Source organism: Herpailurus yagouaroundi, unplaced genomic scaffold (assembly GCF_014898765.1).
Source record: "Herpailurus yagouaroundi ecotype Mexico unplaced genomic scaffold, PumYag 29, whole genome shotgun sequence".
Taxonomy (NCBI): Eukaryota; Metazoa; Chordata; class Mammalia; order Carnivora; family Felidae; genus Herpailurus; species Herpailurus yagouaroundi.
The window spans coordinates 63,070,309-63,095,125 of NW_024412377.1; the positions used below are offsets into that span (position 1 = coordinate 63,070,309).

Sequence of the window (24,817 nt, forward strand, 5' to 3'; positions counted from 1 at the left end):
ATGTTCTCCTTTTAGTGAGTGTATCTGTGGCTCCCCATGCCAAATTTCCTCTCTACCCTAGAGAGCTTGTATACTTGTGACCACAATAATCTCCTACTTCCATTTTACAATTGTATTGCTGGGTCAGCCAGTTTTATTGACTAATGTCTGTTTGAGTGGATAATTGAGATCTGTGTTTTACAAATTTGATGGCTCCTTAAAAATCATCTGGGTACATGTTAAAATATAGATCCCTAGGCTTCTCCCAGATCCAATGAATTGGAGTCTGTGCAAGTAGAACCCAGGAGTCCATATTTTTCACACTACTCCAGATTACTCTAGGCAACTATCTTAGCACATATTTGTGAACTGTTGGCTTAGATCAGTGCCCCCCAGTCTTTTACAACATGGCACATGTAAAAAGTTATCATCTCTAAGACATCCTGGGATATAACAGAGTAGGCTGCTCAAGGGAGGGGAAGCCCCTTATGGACTGAGAGGATTATTATTTAAAACACCTGGAACCCTTTTTCAGCACTCTAGAGGTTTGTAAAGCTCTGGTCTTGATCTTCTGTAATAAGAACCATTCTTCCTTTCTTCCTTGCTCTATTACTATTCCTTAAGCCTGGTATCATAAGAGTTTGTATGTTCTTTTGCCTCTAAAATTATGTTCTTCACTGGACAGCTCTTGGGCTACGTTGTATCTGAAAGTGGATCAGTGGCGAAATGACCAGTTGTTATTTGTTTCCAGAGATTTTCTGAAGTCAGCACGTCTGGCACATAGGTGCTCACTAAACTTTATGCAGTTTTCTTAATCCTTTATCTTGATTATCTTGCTTCCACTTGTGAGGGCAGAAAGAGGATTTCCTACTGTGAAGTTTACAACTTGTGAAATGAGCTGATGGTTTTATTTATTAATGGCCACTCAGGAACTCTCATCAGATAAATGAGTTAGGTAAAACAATAGTTGGTTTGTTAGAAAAGAAATCTACTCATTTTCCTATTATTCTTTCTTGCTGTTGAAGCATTCTGACCTTGAGCTCTGTGAGTACATATACACATAATTATTACAATACCATAGGCATTCATATTTCATTTTGGAACCCAGATGACTTACACTGCAGGGAGATATGATGGGCCATTTGGGAGCCTTCTGGCTCTGTGTTTCCTTGGACACTTGTAGGCATCTATCTGTGTGTTGTTCAATTTATGTATTTAACTATAAGTTTGTGTATCTGTGTGCCTGTAGATTTGTGCATTTGTGTATATGCTAATTTACATCTCCACACACATGCTTTGGGTCTGTAATGTAAGTATATTCTGGATTAGGGAACACCTGGGGAATTGCTAAGGGCCAGTTGGAGTGTTTCTGGATGTGTTCTATCTCACTGATTTTTGATAGCTGCCTTAAATTTTTCTTATTTCCAAAACTAATAAAGCCTCTGTTTTCATGTAGGAATAGGCCTGTCTTTAACAGGTTATCATTTTCTTCTCAGTTAGTCAGCATGGAGGAAGAGGATCTTCTCATTCATTTATTTCTCTTCCCCTTCTGCCTTCCTTCTCTTCTCCAGTTTCTGGGAAAGAACAGCCAGCCGTAACTATTGGATTAGAAGTCATTTCAGAACCCCATGAGATGCTCTCATGTAGTCTGCCACATGTAGTTTGAAAATTCTTCCTAGGGTTTCTGGTTCATCCCTCAAGAGAGTGGTGCCCTTGATTCCTTGAGATATTTGTCGGTCAGTCAGTTAACTGTTTTGTGGAACACTCATTACTCACCACCCACTGATTAGCTGAGTGGTTCCTGGAATTTGTGATTCAAAAATCTGTGACATTTGAAAAAGAATTTGGGATTTGGAACTATAGGCTGCCAACCTTAAATTAAACTTTATGAAAAATATATTGCATTAGCCTTCTCTGTTTTTATTTATTTATCTGTATTCTGAAGGTCTCAGTTATTCTGCATTGTATGTTTTGTACTACATAGAATTAAGCACAGCACAGAACCCTTCCTTCATCTTCCCTAGCCCCTTTATTTTAGGATTCAACAACTTATACACTTAAGATGTTAAAATGGAATTTACTTGGCAGTTAGAGGGAAAAGGATTAACAATATCTAAACACAGGAGTTAATGAATTCATCATTTCTGCTAAAGATCAAGCACCCAAATATAAAAGACCACACTGAGAGGGACATCCCTAAGACATCCCCAAGTGGAAAATGAACCAAGTCATGGAAAACTGAGATAGCCCCAAGAGCTAACAAAGAGCAAAAAAATTTAATTTTGATGGACTCCCAATTTGCCCATTTTTCTTTTTATATTTTATATTTTTTTGTGTTCTGAGAAATTTAGCCAACTTCAAAATGCAAATATTTTCTTGTATGTTTTCTCCTAGCATTCCTATAGTTTTAGGTTCTACATTTAGGTTTATGGTCCATTTTAGGTTAATTTTTATTTATGGTGTGGAGTGAGAATTGATGTTCATTTTTATCCATATGAATATTCAGTTGATCAAGCACCATTCATTAAAAAGATTTTCCTTTTCCCATTCAATTATTTTTTCATCTTTGTCAGATCAGTTGACCCTATATGTATGAGTCTGCTTCTGGACTCTGTATTCTGTTCCATTGATCATTTGTCTACCTTTATGTGAATACAAACTATTTTGATTTCTGTAATTTTATAGTAAATCTTAAAGTCGGGTAAGTTTAAGTCCTTGTTAATCCTACAATTTTGTTTTTTCAAAATTATGTTGGCTATTCTGTGTCATTTACGTGACCATATACATTTTGGAATCTCTTTTTACAAAAAAGCTTACTGAAATTTTGATTGGGATTGCTTTCAATCTGTAGATCAATTTGGAGAGAACTATCATCTTAACAAAATGGAGTCTTCTAATCCATGAACTTGGTATCTCTTTCCATTTATTAGGTCTTCCTTAATTTCTTTGTGCCTTGTTTTTTTTCAACATTTATTTTTATTTTTGGGACAGAGAGAGACAGAGCATGAACGGGGCAGGGGCAGAGAGAGAGGGAGACACAGAATTTGAAACAGGCTCCAGGCTCTGAGCCATCAGCCCAGAGCCCGACGCGGGGCTCGAACTCACGGAGCGCGAGATCGTGACCTGGCTGAAGTCGGACGCTTAACTGACTGCGCCACCCAGGCGCCCCATCTTTGTGCCTTGTTTTATGGCTTTCAGTGTAGAATGCATAACATCTTTTGTTCTGTTACTGGCTATTTAATATTTTTTGGTGCTCTGTAAATGGAATCTTTTTTGAAATCTATTTTCTTAAATTTTTTGTTTTAATGTTTTATTTTTGAGACAGAGGGAGAGAGAGAGTGCAAGCAGGGGAGGGGCAGAGAGAGAGGGAAACAAAATCTGAAGCAAGCTCCAGGATCTGAGCTGTCAGCACAGAACCCTTTGTGGGGCTTGAACTCACAAACCACAAGATCATGACCTGAGCCAAAGTCAGACACTTAATCAACTGAGCCACCCAGGCACCCCTAATTTAAAAAAAAAAATTTTAATGTTTATTTCTTTTTTGAGAGAGAGACAGAGTGACAGAGCATGAGCAGGGGAGGGACAGAGACAAACACAGAATCTGAAGCAGGCTCCAGGCTCTGAGCTGTCAGCACAGAGCCCGACGTGGGGCTTGAACCCACAAACCATGAGATTATGACCTGAGCCAAAGTCAGATGCTTAACCAACTGAGCCACCCAGGTGCCCCTGGGCACCCCTATTTTTTTTTTTAATGTTTATTTTTGAGAGAGAGAGAGAGACAGAGAGAGAGAGAGAGACAGAGCGTGATTGGGGGAGGGACAGAGGCAGATGGAGACACAGAATCCAAAGCAGACCCCAGGCTCCAAGCTGTCAGCACAGAGCCCAACACGAGGCTCTCCGTGAGATCATGGCCTGAGCTGAAGGTGCTGACTGAGCCACCCAGGTGCCCGTGAAATTTTAAAAGTAATTTTAAAAGTAAAATTTTAAAACTCTTTAAAAAGAAATTTTAAAAGTAAAATTTTAAAACTCTTTGCTGCTAATATATAAAATGGATTTTTATATATTATTCTTGTATCTTGTCATCTTGCTAAATTTATTAGTTCCAGTGTAGGTATGTAGATGCCCTGGGATTTTCTGTTTAAGCAGTCATCATCTGCAAATAGGGATGGCTTTATTTTTTCTTTCCTGTGTGTGTGTGTGTTTTTTTAATGTTTATTTTTGAGAGAGAGAGTGAAAGCAGGGTAGGGGCAGAGAGAGAGGGGGACAGAGGATCTGAAGTGGGCTCCATGCTGAGAGTAGTGAGCCTGATGTAGGGCTTGAACTCACAAACTGTCAGATCATGACCTAAGCCAAAACCAAGAGCTGGATGCTGAACCAATTGAGCCACCCAGGCTGTTTTTTCTTTTTTTTCTGATATTTTTTCTTTTTTTCTTTCCTGATATTTATGCCTTTCATTTTCTTGCCTTATTGCAATATCTAAGACATTGGATAGACATGGTGATTGTCTTGTTTGCAATCTCAGGGAAGGGAACCTTTCACCTTAAAGTATGATGTTGGTGGTAGGCTTTTTTGTAAGATGATACCCTGTATCACTTTAAGTAAGTTGTCTTCTTTTCCTAGTTTCATTTATCTTGAATAGTGTTGAATAATTGTTATATGCTCTTTTTTGCATCTATTGGAACAGTCATGTTGTTCTCCTTTATTCTGGTAACATATCACGTATTTACCTCTTAATATGGTGAATTACATTAATTGATTTTTGATTATTAAACCAACCTTGCATTCTTAGAATAAACTCTACTTGGTTATAATTTAGTTTCCTTTGTATATTAGAGTCTATTGCAAATATTCTATAAGATTCTATTCTAAAACTTTAAGTTGGATTCTATTGCTAATATTTTGTTAAGAATTTGATGTATATATTCAAGAGAGACATTGGTCTGTGATTTTTTTTGTAATATCTTTGTCAGGTTTTGGTATTTGGACTATTTTGGCTTTATAGAATGAATTAGGCCATGATCCTTCTTCCACTTTTCTGAAAAGTTTGATAAGATCAATTTTGTTTCTTCATTGTATATTTGATGTAGTTTTCCATTAAAACCCTCTGGGTTTTCTTTTGGGAATAAATTTTGTATAAATTAATACTTTTACTACAAATAGGGTGTTCAGATTTTTCATTTCTTCTTGTGTCAGTTTTGTTAAGTTGCATTTTCAAGAAATGTGACCATTTTTTACCAAATTGTTGAGTTTGTTGGCATAGTATTTTCTTATTATTCTTTCAATGGCTCTAGATTCTTAAGTGACAATCCCTTTTTCATTCCATGTCAATCCAAAAGGTGGAACCCCTTTTTCATTCCAATCAATCATATAGGTGATTGATCTATTTAGCTGGGGTTGGTTGGGGGTGGGAGTGGATATCAATTTTGTTGATCTTTTTAAGGAACCATTTTGGGCTTTGTTACTTTTCTCTCTTGTATGTTTGTGTTGTTTTATTGATTTCTGCCCTTTATGATTTCTCTCCTTCTATTTACTTTTGGTTAACTCTTCTTTCTTTCTTTCTTTCTTTCTTTCTTTCTTTCTTTCCTTCCTTCCTTCTTTTTTCTTTTAAAGCTTCTTAAGGTGGGGATATTTGTTTTTAAAGTTTTGTCTTTGGAGGACTTGAAGGACTTCATTTGATTTATTTAATAAACCTGTATTAACATCTATGATTTGATATACAGGCACTATCAGGTCTTAAAGCCATGAAGACAAGTAAGGAAATTGCTTACAGGATAGTAGACATTGATACATGTCTACAGTGTGTTATCGAAAATGGCACATCATTTGAAGTTAGTCCCTTTGGATAAGAAAGCTTACAACCATTACTACTTAATATTTTCTTACACATTTTCCATTTTTGAACCAAATAACTGTTACTACATAATAAAAAGCAAATTCTTCCATGTCAGTGACGTGTTCCAAGTGTCTTGTTCTGTCTTACAGATAATTTATTGTTTGTAATCAACTCCATCAAGCAAGAGATTGTAAATCGAGTACAGAATCCAAGAGAGGAGAGAGGACCCAACATGGGGCAGAAGCTTGAAATGCTCATTAAGGATACTCTTGGTAAGAAGAATATTGGAAAAATTAATAACAGTAACATGTAGTGTAAGATATATGATTTAAGGAGATACTAAGTTCTTTTAAGGAAAAACCCAAATGCTTTTATTGTAGTTACTTTTCTTTACAAGTTGTTTTGTCTTTTGAGATTTTGCATTCATAAACATGTATTGCTGGTTACCACAATTTGTTATTTATACTTCATTACTGAACTATTTTAACACTTAGGAAAGATGAACTTCTAGCAACTTTACCTTTTGTGAGGAAAGGAAAGATCCCTGAGCTGTCAAGCCTGTAATTTGTACTTTGGTGGAGGTTCTTATCTGTACATTTACTCAGTAGTACATTTCACAGGATTCTAATAAACTTAGTTGTGTGGTTTTCCCTGGACAGATTATATAACATGGGGAGGAACAGAGAGGCAGGCATCCAGAAATCAAGTAGAGGAATACCTGATGGAGGAAAGAGGGAGATAATACAGATAATGAGAACTCTAGAGGTGCTGGAGCTTAGGGGCCATAGGAGCAGATCACCTTGGGAGTAGCATCCCAGGACATTGCAGCATAGTGCAATCTGTGAGAACCTTGAAGCATCATAAAATTGGTTCAGCTGTTTCATATGTTCTTTAACAATATTTATTCTAGGACGGTCTTTTAAAAACTGGTTCTTATGTAGTCATTATGTAGAGTGACATACTTCAGCTATCTGAGAATTTTCTTCCAGTTCATTTTTCCCCAGGATGCTGATTGTGTATTGAATCAGGTCACTCAAAAGAATTCGAGCTTACTTTTTTTTTTAAGTTTATTTATTTATTTTGAGAGAGAGGGAGAGAGAGAGAGCAAGCAGGGGAGGGGCAGAGAGAGAGGAAGAGAGAGAATCCCAAGCAGGCTCTTCACTGTCAGTGGGGACCCCAGCTTGGGGCTCGAACTCACAAACTGTGAGACCATGACCTGAGATGAAACCAAGAGCCGACCGTTGAACCGATTGAGCCACCCAGGTGCCCCTAGAGCTTACTTTTTAATAATTATTTAGTTCCTTACCTGAATTCTAGAGTAACAAACACTATAAATCATTCTATTTTCTTAAAACTGTAAATATCTCACAATTTTTTTTACATTTCTGTTAAGACAATTTTTCTTACTTTTAGTTACTATAAATTCATTCAAAGTTTTTTCAGTGCCTGCTATATGGCCCAGTGTGGGGGGATATAGGGTTGAATAACAGACTTGGTCACTAGTCTAAAAATGGAAGACCAAGAATAAACAGAAAAAAATAACAAATTGTGGCAATCACTGTGAAGAAATCAAGATGTTTCCATGGAGTGAAGTGAGCAACAGTTTATTTCTATTTATTTATTTATTTATTTATTTATTTATTTATTTATTTATTTATTTATAATTTTTTTAACGTTTATTTATTTTTGAGACAGAGAGAGACAGAGCATGAACGGGGGAGGGGCAGAGAGAGAGGGAGACACAGAATTGGAAGCAGGCTCCAGGCTCTGAGCCATCAGCCCAGAGTCTGATATTTATTTATTTAATATAATTTATTGTCAAATTGGCTAACATACAGTGTGTAAAGTGTGCTCTTGGTTTTTAGGATAGATTCTCATGGTTCATTGAACAGTTTATTTCTATTTATACAGAAATACTTCTCACAGCTACCAAAATGATTGCATTTTCTTTGATTAAAAATAAATGCAGATTGAATGCTTCCATGCATGTGTCCACAATGCATGTTTCTGATGGTCTTTGAAATTATTAGTTTCTCTTTGTCAGCATTGTGTTCATACTGAAGGTAAAATATTCTAGTATATTTGAAAGGTAGTTTGGAAATCATTGGTAAAATTAGCAATGCATATAGATATTAGCAAAATAGTTTCATGAAGTTTGGCAACATTTATGCTCGAAGGCCAAAGGAGAAGGTTTGTAAGTGAGATCAAGGGCCAGGAAAGAGGGCTTCCTCGGGTGTTCGGAAGGGATAAACAGCTAACATTTACTGGGTACATGCTATGACCTAGGACCTGTCTGCTAAGGTTGTTTAGTCATTTACTTTCACAGCTCTGTGAAGGAGGTATTATTACTCTAGTTTTACAAATAGGAATTAGAAAACACAGCAAGGTATTAAAGTATCTTACGAGTCCCACAATCAATAAGTGGCCGAACCAGGAGTAGAAGTTCTTTGAGTTCCAGTGCTCACACTGCCTCCACATACCATCATTGAGCCCTATCATCTGACTCTCATCTCTGTAGTCTGACCTGAATAGTTTATCATTGGCCCCCTAATCGCTTCATCCAGTAGGCCTACTTGAGAATTTCTTTTTCTTGACACTCATTGTAACATTTGGCACTTTTGAGTATTTTTCTGGAAACATTTTCTTTATTTTAAGATCTGCATGCCTTGTTTCCTATCTTTTTACCAAAAAACAAACAAACAAACAAAAAAAAAAAACAAAAACCCAAACAAACACTAGTGGTGTCTCTGTGGCTCTGGAAAAACCAGTGGTCTGAAAATTAAAGTCATGTTTCCAAAAAACAGAAGTTTGTTTATTGTAGTGGTTAAAATCAGAGTATTTGAAATCAGTTCTAGATTGAACTCCTGGCCCTACTACATACTACATGAGGACCCTACGAAAGTGACTTCACTTCCCTCAACCTAATTTTGTTCATCTATAAAATAAGGACAATTGTGTGGATTAATTGAGAAGAGTGCATACACCCTGCTGAGCACATAAATTCTCAATATTCCATAAGTGTTAGCTGTTGATGTTACCATATTACATCTTAACCATTTAGGTTTTTTTCTTTTTTCTTAAAAGTTTTATTTCCACCTTATTCCTAAAATCCATCATTCATATTTTAGAAAATTGAAGATTTTTTCATGACAAAGTCAATTAAAATTAGTCAAATGCTTAAGTTGCATGTTCACAACATATTAACCTGATAATTATTTGTGATATAATTGGCTAACAAGATAGATCTAATTTTTCTATTTAGGTATTCCAAACAGTATAACATTTCAGTGATTACTGCTTATCAGTAATTAATAATTCTTTTTGCTAAGTTTTGGGAAATGACTTATAGTTACTAGGTAAGTTCACAGAATAGTAAAATGAATATGTAATTATTATATTTACAGAATTACCTTTTCAAAAATAGAGTTGTACATATGTATCAAAATAGAGTTATGCAAAATGAAACAAAACTAAGAACTGTATATTTATACAGAAAATAAACAGTAAAGGGGTTCTTGGGTGGCTCAGTTGGTTAAACGGCTGACTTCAGTTCAGGTCATGATCTCGTGGTTTGAGTTCGAGCCCTGCATTGGGCTCTGTGCTGACAGCTCAGAGCCTGGGGCCTGCTTCTAATTCTGTGTCTCCCTCTCTCTCCACCCCTCCCCTGCTTGGTCTCTCTCTCTTTCTCTCTCTCAAAACTAATAAACATTAAAAAAAAATTTTTTTTAAAAACACAAAAAACCCAAGGTCACCTCAATTACCCAAAATACAAGATGAGATTGAAAAACTACCATTCATTTAAAAAAATAAAACAGGGGCGCCTGGGTGGCGCAAGTCGGTTAAGTGTCCGACTTCAGCCAGGTCACGATCTCGCGGTCCGGGAGTTCGAGCCCCGCGTCAGGCTCTGGGCTGATGGCTCAGAGCCTGGAGCCTGTTTCCGATTCTGTGTCTCCCTCTCTCTCTGCCCCTCCCCCGTTCATGCTCTGTCTCTCTCTGTCCCAAAAATAAATAAACGTTGAAAAATAAAAAAATAAAAAAATAAAACAGTATGAAAGATCAGAAGTTTATTTTGAACAAAACTATATTTATGTAGAAAACACTTAGGTGAAGAGTGGATTCTAACTATCAATATTTTCCTAAACAACCAGTTACTTTTTACCTCATGTAGATTAATTCAGTATGCAAATACGAAGTCCTGGTGAATTTACTTGACTTTTTCTTCAAATGGATTGATGCTGTTTTAATATTTTATGTATTCTTTCAGTGCCTTTCTGTCTTTAATGTTCTTTAAAATAATTTTCAGTTCTTTTATTAGGTAGAGGGAGGAACTTAATATTACCAGTAAAGATTCTTTTTACCTTTTTAGTTTTTAATTTAAAGGCCTTATATGTTGATAAACGTGTATATAAAGGTCAATTTCAAATTCCTTGACTCACATTTTCTTTCCTTTAAAAAAATTTTCTTTAATGTTTGTGTATTATTTTTGAGAGAGAGAGAGAGAGAGCACGAGCAGGGGAGGGGCAGAGAGAGAGAGGGAGACACAGAATCTGAAGCAGGCTCCAGGCTCTGAGCTGTCAGCATAGAGCCCCACGTGGGGCTCAAACTCACAAACCCTGAGATCATGACCTGAGGCTAAGTCGGATGTTTAACCAACTGAGCCACCAGGTGCCCCTTTCCTTGAGTATTTAAATATGCTTCTCCGTTTTGTTTTGTTTTGTTTTTTGGCATAAAATGTTTCTGTTAAAAAGCTAATAATTGCCTAGTTTTTTTTTCTCCTTATAGGTCATTTGCTATTTTTGCCAAGTTGTCAACAGGATTTTTTCTTTTTTTTTCTTTTTTTAATGTTTGTTTTATTTTTGAGAGAGGTAGACCACTAGTGGAGGAGGGGACAGAGGATCCAAAGTGGGCTCCACACTGACAGCAGTGAGCTCCACACGGGGTTCAAACTCCCGAACCCACGAGATCATGACCTGAGCCAAAGTCAGATGCTAAACCAGCTGAGCCATCCAGGCACCCTTTTCTTTTTCTTTAAATCCCAGTAATTTCACTAGACTTTGTCTTGGAGTTGGTCATTTTAGGTTGATATTGTCATGTGTGTACTGTGTTCTTTCAAATATTACTATTTGACCTGTTTCCTTGCTTTGTTTTGTTTTTGTTGTTCAGGGAATTATTATTTGTGGGTTGGACCTTCTTTGCCTGGCTTCGGTATTTCCTATGTATATTTAGTTTTTTATCAGTTTTTTGCTTCTTAATTTCTTTTTTTATTTTAAAATTGTTTCTTGTTTGTACCTCCATGTCTCTTGAAAGCATTATTGTTGTGTTTATTTGCTGCTCTTGTATTTTTTGTTTTTTCTTAATTTCAGAAATTAATTTTTCTTCCAGTTTTTTTCTGAGTTCTGTCACCTTATTTCTGAGTTTTTATATTTCTGATTATTTTGTCCCTTCATGTAACATTTTCTCTAATGTGTTTTAGTTCATTTTGAATATCCTTGCATTCGTTCTGAAATAATAGTAGGTTCTGACCATTTGGGATAATAATAAAGGATATATATGGTCGTTTTGTGGTCATATATGCTAGGATATTCATTGTTTGTAGGAATATTCTTCTCTTTTTTCTTATAATAACTTTATATGGGATTTTTGACCTTGATATTTTTCTATTCATTTGTATGTGAATTTGGTTTTTCTGAACTTTGAAAGTTTGGTTCACAGTAGCTTTCCTGACTTCAGGCTTTACAGAGTTCTCTGTTTTTGTTAATATAAAACTATGTTTTGTATTCATTTATGAGATGGTGTATAGTCTAGCCACACGAAGGGGACACAGGAGAGGAGCAGGAAGAAAGCTTATCCTAGAGAAACAAAGTCACCACATGCCACAAGGGGGCCACATGAAGGAAGCACTAAGGGAGAAGACTCAACAAAGCAGGTAGGGAAGAGACAGAGAAGAGAGAGAGACATGGAGTGGGAGAAAAACAAAGGAACCTGGGGACAAGTGCCTTTATTGGATGCTGAGGTGATATGCAAAAGCAAAGGGTGGGAGGCAATTTTTTTGGTACATTTGTATGTCGCTAGCCCACAGTCAAGTGAGGGCAAGAAGAACTTGTGGCAGGGCAGGTGCACAGGGCAGCTTGCTTTCTGAAATTTCTTGTTCTCTGCTCCTCTCCCATTTTATCTGCACCGTCTCTTTCTTTCATATCTATTGTTCCTGTCTTACTCAATTTTGATTCTTACCAATCCTGGCTCTTCTCATGCAAGGGAGTCCTGGTCAGTCAGTTTTTAGTTCACAGAGGCTAGACTGCTCCAGCCCCTCAACACCTTACTGCGGGCTCCTTGCACTCACCTTGTACTCACTATTCATTTGGACAAAAATCCCTCACGGCTTCAGCTGTGTTCTCATGTTGGTTTCCTGTGGCTTCCAGTGCATAACCTGTTGGCTATTTTATGCTTTTGTTCTCAGGTCCAATTACTCCCTTTTGACTCATCCTAACACAAATGTTGGTAATGTTAATACCATGGAGGTCTTGTCACTTTTGATAGTTTGTTTGAACCCTTTCGGATTTTGGGGTTTGTGGAGATAACTTGTCACTTGTTAATGTTTTCCATGGGTTTATGGTTTTTCTGCTTAATCTCTTTATATGGGGAACTGAGGAGATTAAAAATCTATACAGCTTTGTAACAGTCTTTTCAGAATTCCCTTCTGGAGCAGTTTAAATAAGTTGGAGTTTCTTTTTCTTAAAGATTTGGTAGAATACTCTTTCAAACTGTCTCATCCTGTGTGTTTTTTTGTGATTAACTCTTTGAAAACTTTCTGTGTTCTCTCTGATAATTTGTATGTCAGATTACAAGCTCTTCTGGAGTCAGTTTTGATAATTTATATATTCCTAGAAAATTACCCACTTCCTCCATGCCCTCAAATTTATTAAAATTATCTTCATACTCCTCTGTATTCGTGGCTAGTGCTTCATTTTCATTTGTTTATGTCTACTGTGTTCACCTTCACTTCTTGAATTGGTTAATTACAGGTGGTTCTGCTTCCCTCCCCCCCCACCCACCCACCCAAACAACCAGCTCTTGAATTTGTCAGTTATTCTGATTAGATGTTAGTTGCTTAATTCACTTCTTTTTATTCTTTCTTGTTCATTATATAATTAAAAATCTTTGAAATTTCTTCTGAGTGCTGCGTTAGCTGTATCCCAAATTCTGATGTCATATTTCATTGTTTTCTGAATACTTTGAAATTTTATGCTTGATTTACTCTGTGACCCAAGAATTGCTTGAGAGAGATTTAAAATTTTCCAGAAGGTAGATATTATTATTTTCTAGTTTTGTTATTAACTATTCTTTTTGTGTGTGTGATTTAAGATTTTTTTAAGCTATCTAACATATGATTACATTTATTTATATTTGTTACATTTATTACAACCTATTTAAATGTTCTGTGGGCACTTGAAAAGCAGATACATTTATTATGTTAACATGACTCCCATTATATTGGAGCACCTGGTGGCTTGGTTAAACATCTGACTTTGGCTCATGTCATGACCTCACAGCTTGTGAATTTGAGCCCCACCTCTGCTGTCAGCACTGAGCCAGCTTTGAATCCCCTACCCCTGCCCTGCTCATGCTCTCTCTCTCTCAAAAAATAAACTTAGTAAAAAAAAGACTCCGTTATATGTTGGTTAGGTCATCTTAATTAGGTCTCTTTTTCCTTTTCATTTTTGTAGGGGTGTCCATTTACTCTATGTAAAACTGAGAATGAGCACCCACCACTAATGTATTTGATTTTTTCTCCTATTTTCCGAGGTTTTGCTTTTGAATGCTGGAGTGCTTGAATGGGAATCCTTACCAGTAGATCTTTATTATGAATTGTAATCTTTACATCATGAAGCATACTTCTTTTGTCTTATTAATAGCTTTTTCTCTGAATTCAGTCTTGTCTGATATTATAATATAAATACAGCTTTCATACTATTTATATTTGCTTCGTATACCTTTGCCTACTCTTTTATTTTCAGTCTTTCTGAATCACTTCATACTAGATACATCTCTTTTAAAAACATTTAAATTCAAATTTAATTTTGATAAGCATATTATAAAATTCACTTTTAGATTTTTATATATACCATATAGTCCTTTATTTGTCAGACTGGGAGTTTTTCTTTAATAGGTGAGTTGAACTCATTTTTTATTTATTGATACATGTTTGATTTTAGTTTTGTCATCAAAAAATCTGTTAGCCTTTGTTCATGTGGCTTTTGCCTTTTTATATCATTCACTATATGATCCATCATTATAGTTTCAGTATGTGTTCTTTGATAATTTGTAAGCTCTGCATTGTTATCTTGTGAGTTGACTTTTTTAGTTACAACATATATATTTTTTCCCTTAACTTTTCATTTAAGAAAAGTAGAAATAGTACACTGAACATCTGCTTATCATTCAACTAGATTCACCAGTTGTTAATATTTTGCTGCACTTGCTTTATTTGGATATCTACTTATTTTTATTCCTAAGTATCTGAAGGTAACTTCTAAACATACCCTTCATCCCTAACTACTTCAGCATGTATTTCTTGAGAACAAGGACATTCTGAGAATAAGGCACAATACCATTTTCACATCCAAGTACTTCAACATTGATACAATATCTATATGGAGTCCATATTTAAACTTCCCCATTTGTCTCAATAATGTCCCTTAGAGCCTTTTTGGTTTTGATCCATTAAGTATCATGCATTACATTTATTTATATCATTTTTCTCCTTTAGTCTAGACCAGTCTCCCAGTGTTGTGTTTATTTTTTCCTATGAAAAATCTAGGTAGCTGTTCTTGTAAAATGTCCCAACATCTGGAGTTGTCTGTTTGCTCATGATTACATGCAGTTAAATTTTCTTGGCAAAAGAATCTTCATAGGTGATTATCCTTCTCATTCCATCAATCAAGAGGCACATATATCAGTTTGTCCCATTATTGGTCATGTTAGATTTAGTCACATGATTGAGGTAGTGTCAATTGTCTGTTTTTTTTACAGTATCTTTTGACTTCTTCCTGGGAGGAGTGACTAGATATTTTTCTATTTCCATCTTGTTTTAATCATTTATTTTCTCATTACTTTTAAAACGTGCTTATACCTCTGTTATTTGACTTATTTTTTTTGAGTTTTTTTTTTAATGTTTTATTTATTTTTGAGACAGAGAGACAGGGCATGAACGAGGGAGGGTCAGAGAGAGAGGGAGACACAGAATCTGAAGCAGGCTCCAGGCTCTGAGCTGTCAGCACAGAGCCCGACGCGGGGCTCAAACTCATGGACTGTGAGATCGTGACCTGAGCTGAAGTCGGCTGCTCAACCGACTGAGCCACCCAGGTGCCCCTTGAGTTTTTTTTAATGTTTATTTATTTTTGACAGAGAGACAGAGACAGAGCATGAGCAGGGGAGGGGCAGAGAGAGAGGGAGACAAAGAATCCAAAGCAGGTTCCAGGCTCTGAGCTGTCAGTACAGAGCCCGATGTGGGGCTCGAACTCACAGACCACGACATCATGACCCGCCTGAGCCACTCAGGCACCCCTGTTATTTGACTTACTGATTTTGAAGTATCTTTTGACTCCAGCTGTAGGAGATGAGGGAGATGAAAAACTCAACATACACTGTCTTCTACCTTTTTTTCCCTCTTCTCTTCCAACTTTTGTTTATTCGTTCACTTTCTTTAAAATGAAGAAAAGGGGGGGGGCACCTGGGTGGCTCAGTCGGTTAAGTGGCCGAATTTGGCTCGGGTCATGATTTCACGGTCCATGAGTTTGGACCTCGAGTCGGGCTCTGTGCTGACAGCTCAGAGCCTGGAACCTGTTTCAGATTCTGTGTCTCCCTCTCTCTGACCCTCCCCCGTTCATGCACTATCTCTCTCTGTCTCAAAAATAAAGGTTAAAAAAAATTTTTTTAATAAAAAAAGGGAACATAAACTTAATCCAGTAGTTCTAAAAATTACTGAAAACATCCCTCAGATCAGAGTTTTCAGTTACATGGGTGAAACCCATCCATGGGATGCACAGAGGCTGGAGAAGTTGGAAGAGACTGGCTGAAAAAACAGAGCAAACATGCTGGGCTGGGGAACAATGCTTGTTGGTGGGTGTGGGTTTGGGCTTGGACTATTTTTTGGAACCTATTACCTGTCATCTCCCCCACTTAAAAATGGTGATTAACCATTCTTCATTATTGGTTTGACCTTTCTAATCTAAAAATTATAGGCTCTGGAGCACCTGGGTAGCTCAGTCAGTTAAGCATCTGACTCTTGGTTTCAGCTCAGGTCATGATCTCATGGTCTTGGGATCAAGCCCCGTTTTGGGGTCTGTGCTGAGCATGGAGCCTACTTGGGATTCTCTCTCTCCCCCCCAGCCCCTCGCCCCCCCTCCCTCTCTGCCATCCCCTCCCCCCATCTCTCTCAAAATAAATACACATTTTAAAACTGTAGGCTCTAATCTGACGAGGAGATTGAATTTCTATAGTAGCAAGCAGCTGAGTACTCATTTGGACTGGTGTCAAGCTGGGGGCCACCCCTGACCTTCAGATCTGCCTACTTCTCACCTTCCATCTATGCCATCGCCAATTCTGTGCCTAAGTGTGCCTTATTTCTTTTTCCTAGGTCTCCCAGTGGCTGGGCAAACCTCAGAATTTGTTAACCAAGTGTTAGAGAAGACGGCAGAAGGCAATCCCACTGGAGGCCTTGTAGGACTAAGGATACCAACATCAAAAGTGTAATCAGCCTCATTGGACCACTGGTCAGAAATGTCTGTTTGTCACATTATTCATTGTAAATTTTCATTCTGTTTTGCATGTCAGTTTAGCATTATGTAAACATTGATTAGGTTACATTGTTTTAAGAACTAAGTAGCATAAGTGAAGCATGATCCAAAATACTTGATTATTGCATTTTCAGAGCATAAACCATGGTTAAAACTGCTACTGGCATCAGAATTGGAACGTGTACATTTAAGTAAACGTTTAGGTACAGATTGCGAAAATCTGTTAAAGTCAAACAAGTTTCGGAGGAGTGAAGATACTAGTAAATGCCAAATACTGTGGCAGGTTTATGCTCTGAACCACACAAAAAAATTGAGGAAGCATTTTTTTAAACAGTCCGTTTAGATTGTTTTTAGAATTATTCCTTCTGTTCTGATTTTTCCACAACCATTAATCTCACTTGTACATGGCACAACCCAGCACTCATGCCCATGTGCCATATTAGAAGTTCATTTTCCGAGCTCAATATGGTATATATAAATATATATATAGATATATATATAATGTCTGTGCAAGTAAGAAAAAAAAGCATATTCTTTGTGCCTTGTATTTTGGGGAAACTATAAAACTGGTAATATTTTGTATGATGAAAACCCTACTGAGGAGAAACAAGATATATAGATGGAGAAATTATGGGGTTTAAATGTTTTTTTGTTCCAACTCTTTTTCAAATTTTTTGAATGTATATAGGACTATGTTGAAATGTAGATATATGCCACAGAGTCTGTGTATTGTATAAAAAACAAAACAAAAAAACAAACAAAAAAAAGATGGCTCTAGAAAACTCCTATTTCGGTACTTGACCGGAAGAAGACAAATACTTGCACATTATTGCGATTGTTTTATTTTTTGTACCAAAGACAAATGCAACTGATATGGCAAACTGCCAGTCTAAGTAAAGTTTTGCACAGCTTACATGATACTGTATGAATGTATGAAAAACAAAGGAAAAAAAACCCAGAAAAATGAAAAGGTCAGGGTTAGGGATCTTACTGAACTGTGAATCTTATTTCTGTTTGGGTCCAATTATCTACAGAAGGAGCATCCACACATACAGATATTATTTTGCTGTTCCTCTCATTCGCTTCCATAGTAGATAAGTTGGTGGCCATTTAGATGTCCGTAAGTCTTTTTATTTCTGCACTTATTGTAGGAAATTTTAATATATTTCATTTTAGTAAGCTATTGGTAAAATAGTTTTTGACCTTGAAAATTAAAGTTTATTTAGCTTATTGTAGTATACTTCCACCAAACAACCAAAATACAGATTATTTTTATTGTATTATATATATATATGTAAAGAAAGAAAAAAAAAGCTAAAAATATCTAATTCTTTAGTTGCCACTTTTCCAATCAATGTATTATTGTGCATGTAATATTTTCAAAGATCAACACAAGCTTAAAACAAAAACAATTTATAGATTTTTATATTTTTGTACAGGTATTTTCAAACTAGCTTCTTCAGACTTACATGTGACTTCTTCTATGTTTCTAGAACTGAGAAATAATTAACACATTTAGTTTTTAGGTGCTCTTTTTTGCTCACATAAAACAGCTTCATTAGTCAGTGTTTTAACTATGTTAAAGCTTTACCTCTTGATGAGAAATTTCTTGTGTCAAGGCAGCATTATAAACCTTCCCCACAGATCTTTCCATTCTGTCTCTCTTACTGTTGATTCTCAAATCTTGTGTTTTGAACTCTGAAAACTGGTGGCTTAAAAACTATACTTAAAAAAACAACAAAAAAAATCCTATCTAGCCCAGAAAAAAATACCAAAAATTTCAGACCTAGCTGCTGGGAAAGTATATATTTCTCCAACCATTTCTCCGTTACTCCCTGGAGAATTTATTCCTTAATTATATTTTGTTTTTACAGTGTGTTTCCTTTTCTTCTACTTTATTCCCCCAACCCTCACCGCTATCTGTAAGCTGTGGCATATGAAGCTATAGCTTATAAAGGCTTGATTCTAAAACACACAGTAACAACTGAACTATGTCCTTATATGCTTCTTTGACATCATGAAAAGGAAACTCCGAAAAGGATTAACACCTTAGCTGAACTGTGATACACAAGATTTTCCTGTGTGCTTGGTGGAAATGTACCTGGTCAGTGCATTCATGCTCAACAGGCAATAAGCTCAGATCTAATGGTTTAATAGAACGTAAGCTCATTGTTTAAAGTTTTTCCTCTTCAGGTGGGAGAAGGCAGAGCACAGGCTTATAACTTGGAAGTATCTGAAGTTTTGACAGAGTGTGTTTAGTAGATTGAAACATGTTCCAAAATATGGCAGTTTTGCAATCAGGTGAAAATCACTTCATGATAGAGATTCAGCTGATGAGGTTTATAAAATTGTCCCTTTCTAGCTGCTCTGTTAGGAATTCTGGTTTTTGATACTTTTTTCCTGTCTGCAAACCAGAATTTGATTTTTTGGTCTTGCATTTCAGAAAAAAAAAAAAAAAGACTTTGAATCTGTTTAGTAGATTCCATATCCTTGCATTTCAGTGTTTTATATGTACTACTTAAGTTAAATAGTTTAAAAGCTTTTAAATAGTTGAGCTTTTTAATGTTGACACTTTATTTTGTACCTATTTATATATGTATGTATATCTTAGAAAAGCACTTTGTTAAAAAAAAAATTGCATTTTATATGATTCCTGCCATTTGCTGCTAAATCTGGGCTGGTCAGAATGCTGCAGCGATACTTGATCTAAATAAAAAAAAACCTGGCAGTAAAATGTAGAGTGAAAGTTAAATCCTCTTGCTGTTTTAACTTTATCATAAAGATGACATAGGCAAGCTGTGCAGCTTTACATTTTAACCAGGGGACTCTGTGGCATTTAAAACCGTCTAGAAATGGTTGTACTTTAATGCCAGTAATAATCTGCTTCCTCTATTGTCATTCAAATATATACGTTTAGTGTATCACACAACAGATCTTATAAGGGTAACGTAAAAACCCCAACAATTGTACATGTTCTGTTTTTGAAAATTGTGGCATGTATTTTTGGGCGAAGATCATTAGAGAAGAGCTCTCTAAAGGTTTTCTGTGTTCATACATGGTATACAGATAGCTCATAATGAAGTCCAGAATCTTACTTTAAGTGAAGGCATTGTGAATTCACCTCAAGTAAACCCATTGTTCCAAAAGCAATTATAAACTTTGACTCGAGTACTACTATGATTTAAGAAAAAAAATACAAAAAACGTTCTTCCTCGTTTCAGATACACTGGATTCTTTATAGAGTTTGTCTCCATATGAAAGCATGCTGTCCAGTTGTTCTTGTTAAGATCTTGTCTGAGTTTTGAATTGGGTGCCACACTTTTTCAGTCAATATGATTGCTTGTCCTACTGTACCATGTATGATTCTTGTCCTTTCCTATATCCTTCATGACAGATTATGATGTGGCTTTATATTGTGCCTTACTTGTACATTGAAACTGAACATCTTCATTCCCTTCCACTTCCTAAATCTTTCACTTTGACCTTTTTGGTAAGAGAATCAGAGCAATTATAAACACATCGTGGAGGATTTCAGATGGGTATGGTTTCAAATTCCCTCTCTTCACAGTTATTTTATATTTGTATGGAAGACCAGTTTTGAATGGTCTTTAAATATGAGAGGGAAAGACTTAGCAGTAATTTCACTACATCCCTTTTTTCTGACTTTCATGAATTTGTCCTACATCTTCTTTCTGATGCTTGACTTTATTTGCTCCGTAGCAATAGTCTGCATTTAAAGAAAGGTGTGTTCAGTTCATCAGCTTGAAATTGACTATTTCATCTTTCCAGAATTTTTTAGGAGAAGAATACCCGTTTTGTTTGTTTTATAAAACAGATGACAAGTCTCTTTAAAAGAAACAGAAGTACAGTACTTTTGAAATACAATGCTGTTAGTTTGGATTTCTTTTTTTATATATACTATTCATACAATTATCTGATGTTTGCCTTCATTAATAAAGCTGTTAGTTTATTCACCAAAATGTCAAGAATGGATGTGCTTTTCTTTATTCCATACATTTAAAAATATTTTAGCTGCTAAGATTTAGTTAACTTTCTAAGAAACAAATTCAAGTTGCCTTCAGCAGGAATTAACAAAAGCTTATGTTCCCTTTCTTTATATAGTCTTCCTAAAATTCTGTTCAAGTATTTTCTAGTTAATTATGTAAGAGAATGTTAGCATCTCTCCAAATCTTGAAACTTGAATTTTGAGAATGCATTGAATTATGCTTTCAGTGTTAAAGTAAAAGGTTTCAATTATCCTTCTAGTGAAGTCGATTGTGGAATACCATTTCCCATGGAACTGAGGCCATTTCCACAACTTTGCACAGAATTGCAGTCTTGTTCTTCCCTTGGATCATGACAAATAAGTCTCACACAGTGCCGTAATACTTGTGGATTCTTTTGTAATCTTTGTAATCTTAATAAGGGCATTATGAGAAGATGACTCCATGTTTTTTTTTAATATTTCAAACACATTGGGATGGAACAATGAATGTCCGCTGTAGGAACAGTTGTTTCGTTTTAAGGAATAAGCATGTTGGGAAAAGATGATGAAAATGTACTACTGACAGTTTTACACTTCCATAGGCGAGTGGGATTATGTGTTGAAGCATAATCCTCATGCTTAGTAAACTGACTGAAATTGTAGAAATTACACCTAGGAACTGAATGATGCCAAATTGCCATCTTTCTTTAGAAAAGAGAGGTTTGGGTGTAGTAGTGAGGGACTAGAACCTTAAAACTGCTTCCAAACAGTTATCTTGGAATCGAAGACGTGGTGGCTAGCGAAGAACACGAGGGTCCGGTATCTCAGTGTGCCAAGTTCAGGTGAACTAGGTTTGCCTCTTTCATAACCATGTAAACACAATGGTGTGTAGGTAATTAAATTCTGGGTGTATGGGAGCGGGACGGACTACTGTGTCTTGCCCTTCGCCCTTTGTTTTTTTCGGAACCAAATAACAGAAATGTGTATGTGCGTACTGTATCTGCCTTCTCCACCGCATCTTTATGACACTGTATTCCGCTGCCTGCTTTTTTTTTTTTTTTTAACCTTCTTTCCCTAGGATTTGTCCTCCAACTTAGCATTTGTGATTAACAGTTGATACTAGGGCTGACCGCACATGAGAAGTCACAAGAGAAGAGTGGAAGGGCAAGAATTCAGAGCATTCGTTCATACAATGTGGCAACCTCTTTTGCGTAGTGGCGTAGGATCCTGTTTGTAATGCTATCATAAATATTCTGTAGTTTTGTTTCCCCATTCCCCCAACTGGAGCTATGAAACTTATTGGATTCAGTCTTGTCTTTTGTCTAGAAAGAATTTTATCTTGTTGACGCATGAGCTGTTTAAAAATTATTCTATTAAATGTTGGTTAATAGTTGTGCAGTTTTTCTTTTCAGAAGAAGAGGCAATTCAAATGTTGCCTTTGTTTTCTGTCACCTTCCAACCCCCCCAGCACTTCTAGTCAGATACAGATTCATCAGTGTATGCAACATCCTTTGTAATTTAAAATAAAAAAAAAATGAAAAGGTTTTGAATTGTTTGCCTCATGTTTTCGCCCTTCCCTTCTCTGTTGCTTTTCTGTCGTTTACCAAGGTGGCTAACCATCTCCTCGTCTGCAAAGAAATTGCAAACTAAAGACAGCAGTGAACTGTGGATTGTGCTGCCCCTCTCTTGGTGTAGGGCATAAAGAGCTAACGTTTTGGACACTTCGGGCTTTTTCAGAACTCTAGTGAAAGTTAGTGATTATGGAAAATTATTTGTTGATGAAAACATTTGCATTCTTCATAGTTTGGAACATAGTTTAGTTACATGTATTTTTCGTCTTTGATTCTTCAGGCAAGCAAGGGAAATAAAATGTTTCAAGTCTCTCCTGACTTAAACATTTGTATGTGCTTGTATGTTTAATCAAAGTACGTCTCTGAGATAGGCTGGGTATATACACAGAGCCTTAAGTGAGGGGACCTGAGTGAACACCACCGTGGCACTGTGTTCCTTCAGCCAACAAGCATTTGTTTAGCCCATGCTCCGCCAAGACTTGTGCTAGGTACGGACTGTAAAGAGATTAGAGAGACATCCAGGAACTCCTGAGGTTGCTGAGGGGAGGCAGCATGTGAACAGGATCGTGGAACAAGACAAGAGCTGTTACAAATGGAAAGGGTTCTGGGTACGTTATTGCCGAGATACTTGCAAGGATGCGGGTACCACATCCAGTAGGGTAGATTAGGGAAGAATTGACAGGCTTGTGTTCGTGATGTCCCAGGACTCTTGCAAAAAGCTCTTTTGCTTCATTCAAGGGATATTGGGGCCATCAGAGAGCAAAGTGGACGTGGCCTCTCAGGGACTGGTTCTGCTTCAGGACTTGACCTCCATCCCAGGAGCCTCTGTCATGGTCTGGGAACTTTTAAGGAGTTGGGTGAGCCAAGTCAGTATAGTCCTTAGGAAACCAAACCTTTTGTGGGTAGCACCTAGTTAAATGGGTTGTTCGGTTGTCCCTCCTCACCCAGTGATTTCAGAACCAGGAGAGCTCTTTAGCAAGCAAGCAAGACATAAGTTGGGAAATGCTTTAATATTCCTGCTGAAAGGTTTATAATAGGAAGAGGGTGTTAGAAAGGCTAGGAGCACCTCAGTGACTCTGTTGGTTGAGTGCCCAACTTCGGCTCCGGTCATGATCTCATGGGTTGTGAGTTTGAGCCCCGCATCCAGCTCTCTGCTGTCAGCCTGTCAGCACAGAGCCCGCTTTGGATCCTCTGTCTCCCTCTCTCTGCCTTGTCCCCGCTTACGCTCTCCCCAGAATAAAAAAAAAAAAAAAAAAAAAAAAAGTCTAGAAGGCTGGGGGTAGCATTCATTAAACCCCTGCTAGGTGCTTTCCTGTCAGGTAACTCTGCTCTCCGTGGCGCAGTGAGGTGGGTGGTTGTGTCCATCTTACAAAGGAGAATAAACTCCGTTGAGGAGACTCACCTCACACCCAGCGTGTGTGATGGCCCCAATTCAAACTCCTGTCTGCTGTCTGCACTGAGAGACGATTCGTACTCCTGAAGGGCCAGGCCAGGTCACAGGCAGCATATAATGGTATCTGTGTAGGAGTGAGATAATAGGCTTAGAATCTGAAACCAGAAAGAACTAAAGCTAAAACCAAGCAGACGTAGTAACCAAAAGTTAGTCTCAGGATGTGTGGGTAGAGGTGATAGAAGCAAAATAGTGTTGGCCAAAGCAGCCTGTGATCGAGAGTGTGGGTCACCACACTACGTCTATCCCTCAAAGATGGCCTCTAGATTAAGGGCTTAGAGTTGGGTCTCTTCGTTAGAAGGGAGCATGTTGGAGGTGGAGAAAAGGGGATCTGTGTTTTCTTCTCTAATTGCTATGTAGAGAATTGCATGGAGACTCTCAGTTGCATAGAGGCCCAAGGTCATGCATCCTAAATAGGGAGCTTCTATTTGAGGATCCAAAACTTTTGAGTGATCTGAAAAATGTCAGTTTCTTTAAAAGATTCTAAACTTAAAACATCACCGGGAATGAACTTAAAATGTACAGGGTCTGGATAAAGAAAACTTTAAAATAATATGAAGGACATAGAAGAAGACATGAACAAATGGAAAGAAAGACCCAAGTTCTTGAACTGGAGCAGCCAACAACATGAAGCTGTCCTCAAAATTAACAAATGTAATGCTATCTCAATAAGACATACCAATGGGTTTTTTTTAAAAAAACACCTAAGTTCATATGGGGAAAAAAATAATAGCTGGAAGATGATGCTAGGGGGAAAAAAAGATTGGGTGTTTAATCCAAACATTAAAACACATAAAACTATAAATAAAACTAAAAATTTTTGGTGCATAAATGAATAGGCCAATAGAACAGAAGGAAAAGTTTAGAAACAGATTCAAACATAAGAATTTATTATGGTAAATGTGCCATCCAGAACCAGGGAGAAAAAAAGACGGATTCTTCAGAAAATAGCGTTGGAACAACTGGGAAACTCTGGAGAAAGAAAAGTTGGCTTGTATCTCACACCAGATTTCAAACTGTATACATAACAGGAAATGTGGGCAATTCCTTTAAAATCTGTGGGAGGGGGTGGGGAGAATGTTCTAACTTGGATCCCAAATTCAGGAGTCATAAATGAAGATCGACAAATTCTATGTGAAACAAAAATAAAAAATTGAAATCTTTTTAAAGTCAAAAACATCATAAGCCAAGTCAAAATGCTAT

General features: G+C 36.9%; 1 protein-coding gene across 2 annotated transcripts in view; it reads left to right on the plus strand.

Moving 5' to 3' along the window:
• CREBRF (CREB3 regulatory factor) overlaps nt 1-22,138 on the plus strand; it is a 58,509-nt gene extending 36,371 nt beyond the window's left edge. For both annotated transcript variants that reach the window (XM_040445187.1, XM_040445195.1), the window contains 2 exons: nt 5,962-6,084; nt 16,449-22,138. In XM_040445187.1, the coding sequence (XP_040301121.1) occupies nt 5,962-6,084; nt 16,449-16,564 (239 nt within the window). In that variant the 3' untranslated portion in view covers nt 16,565-22,138. The remainder of the gene's footprint in view (nt 1-5,961; nt 6,085-16,448) is intronic.
• Nucleotides 22,139-24,817: the final 2,679 nt, after the last annotated feature.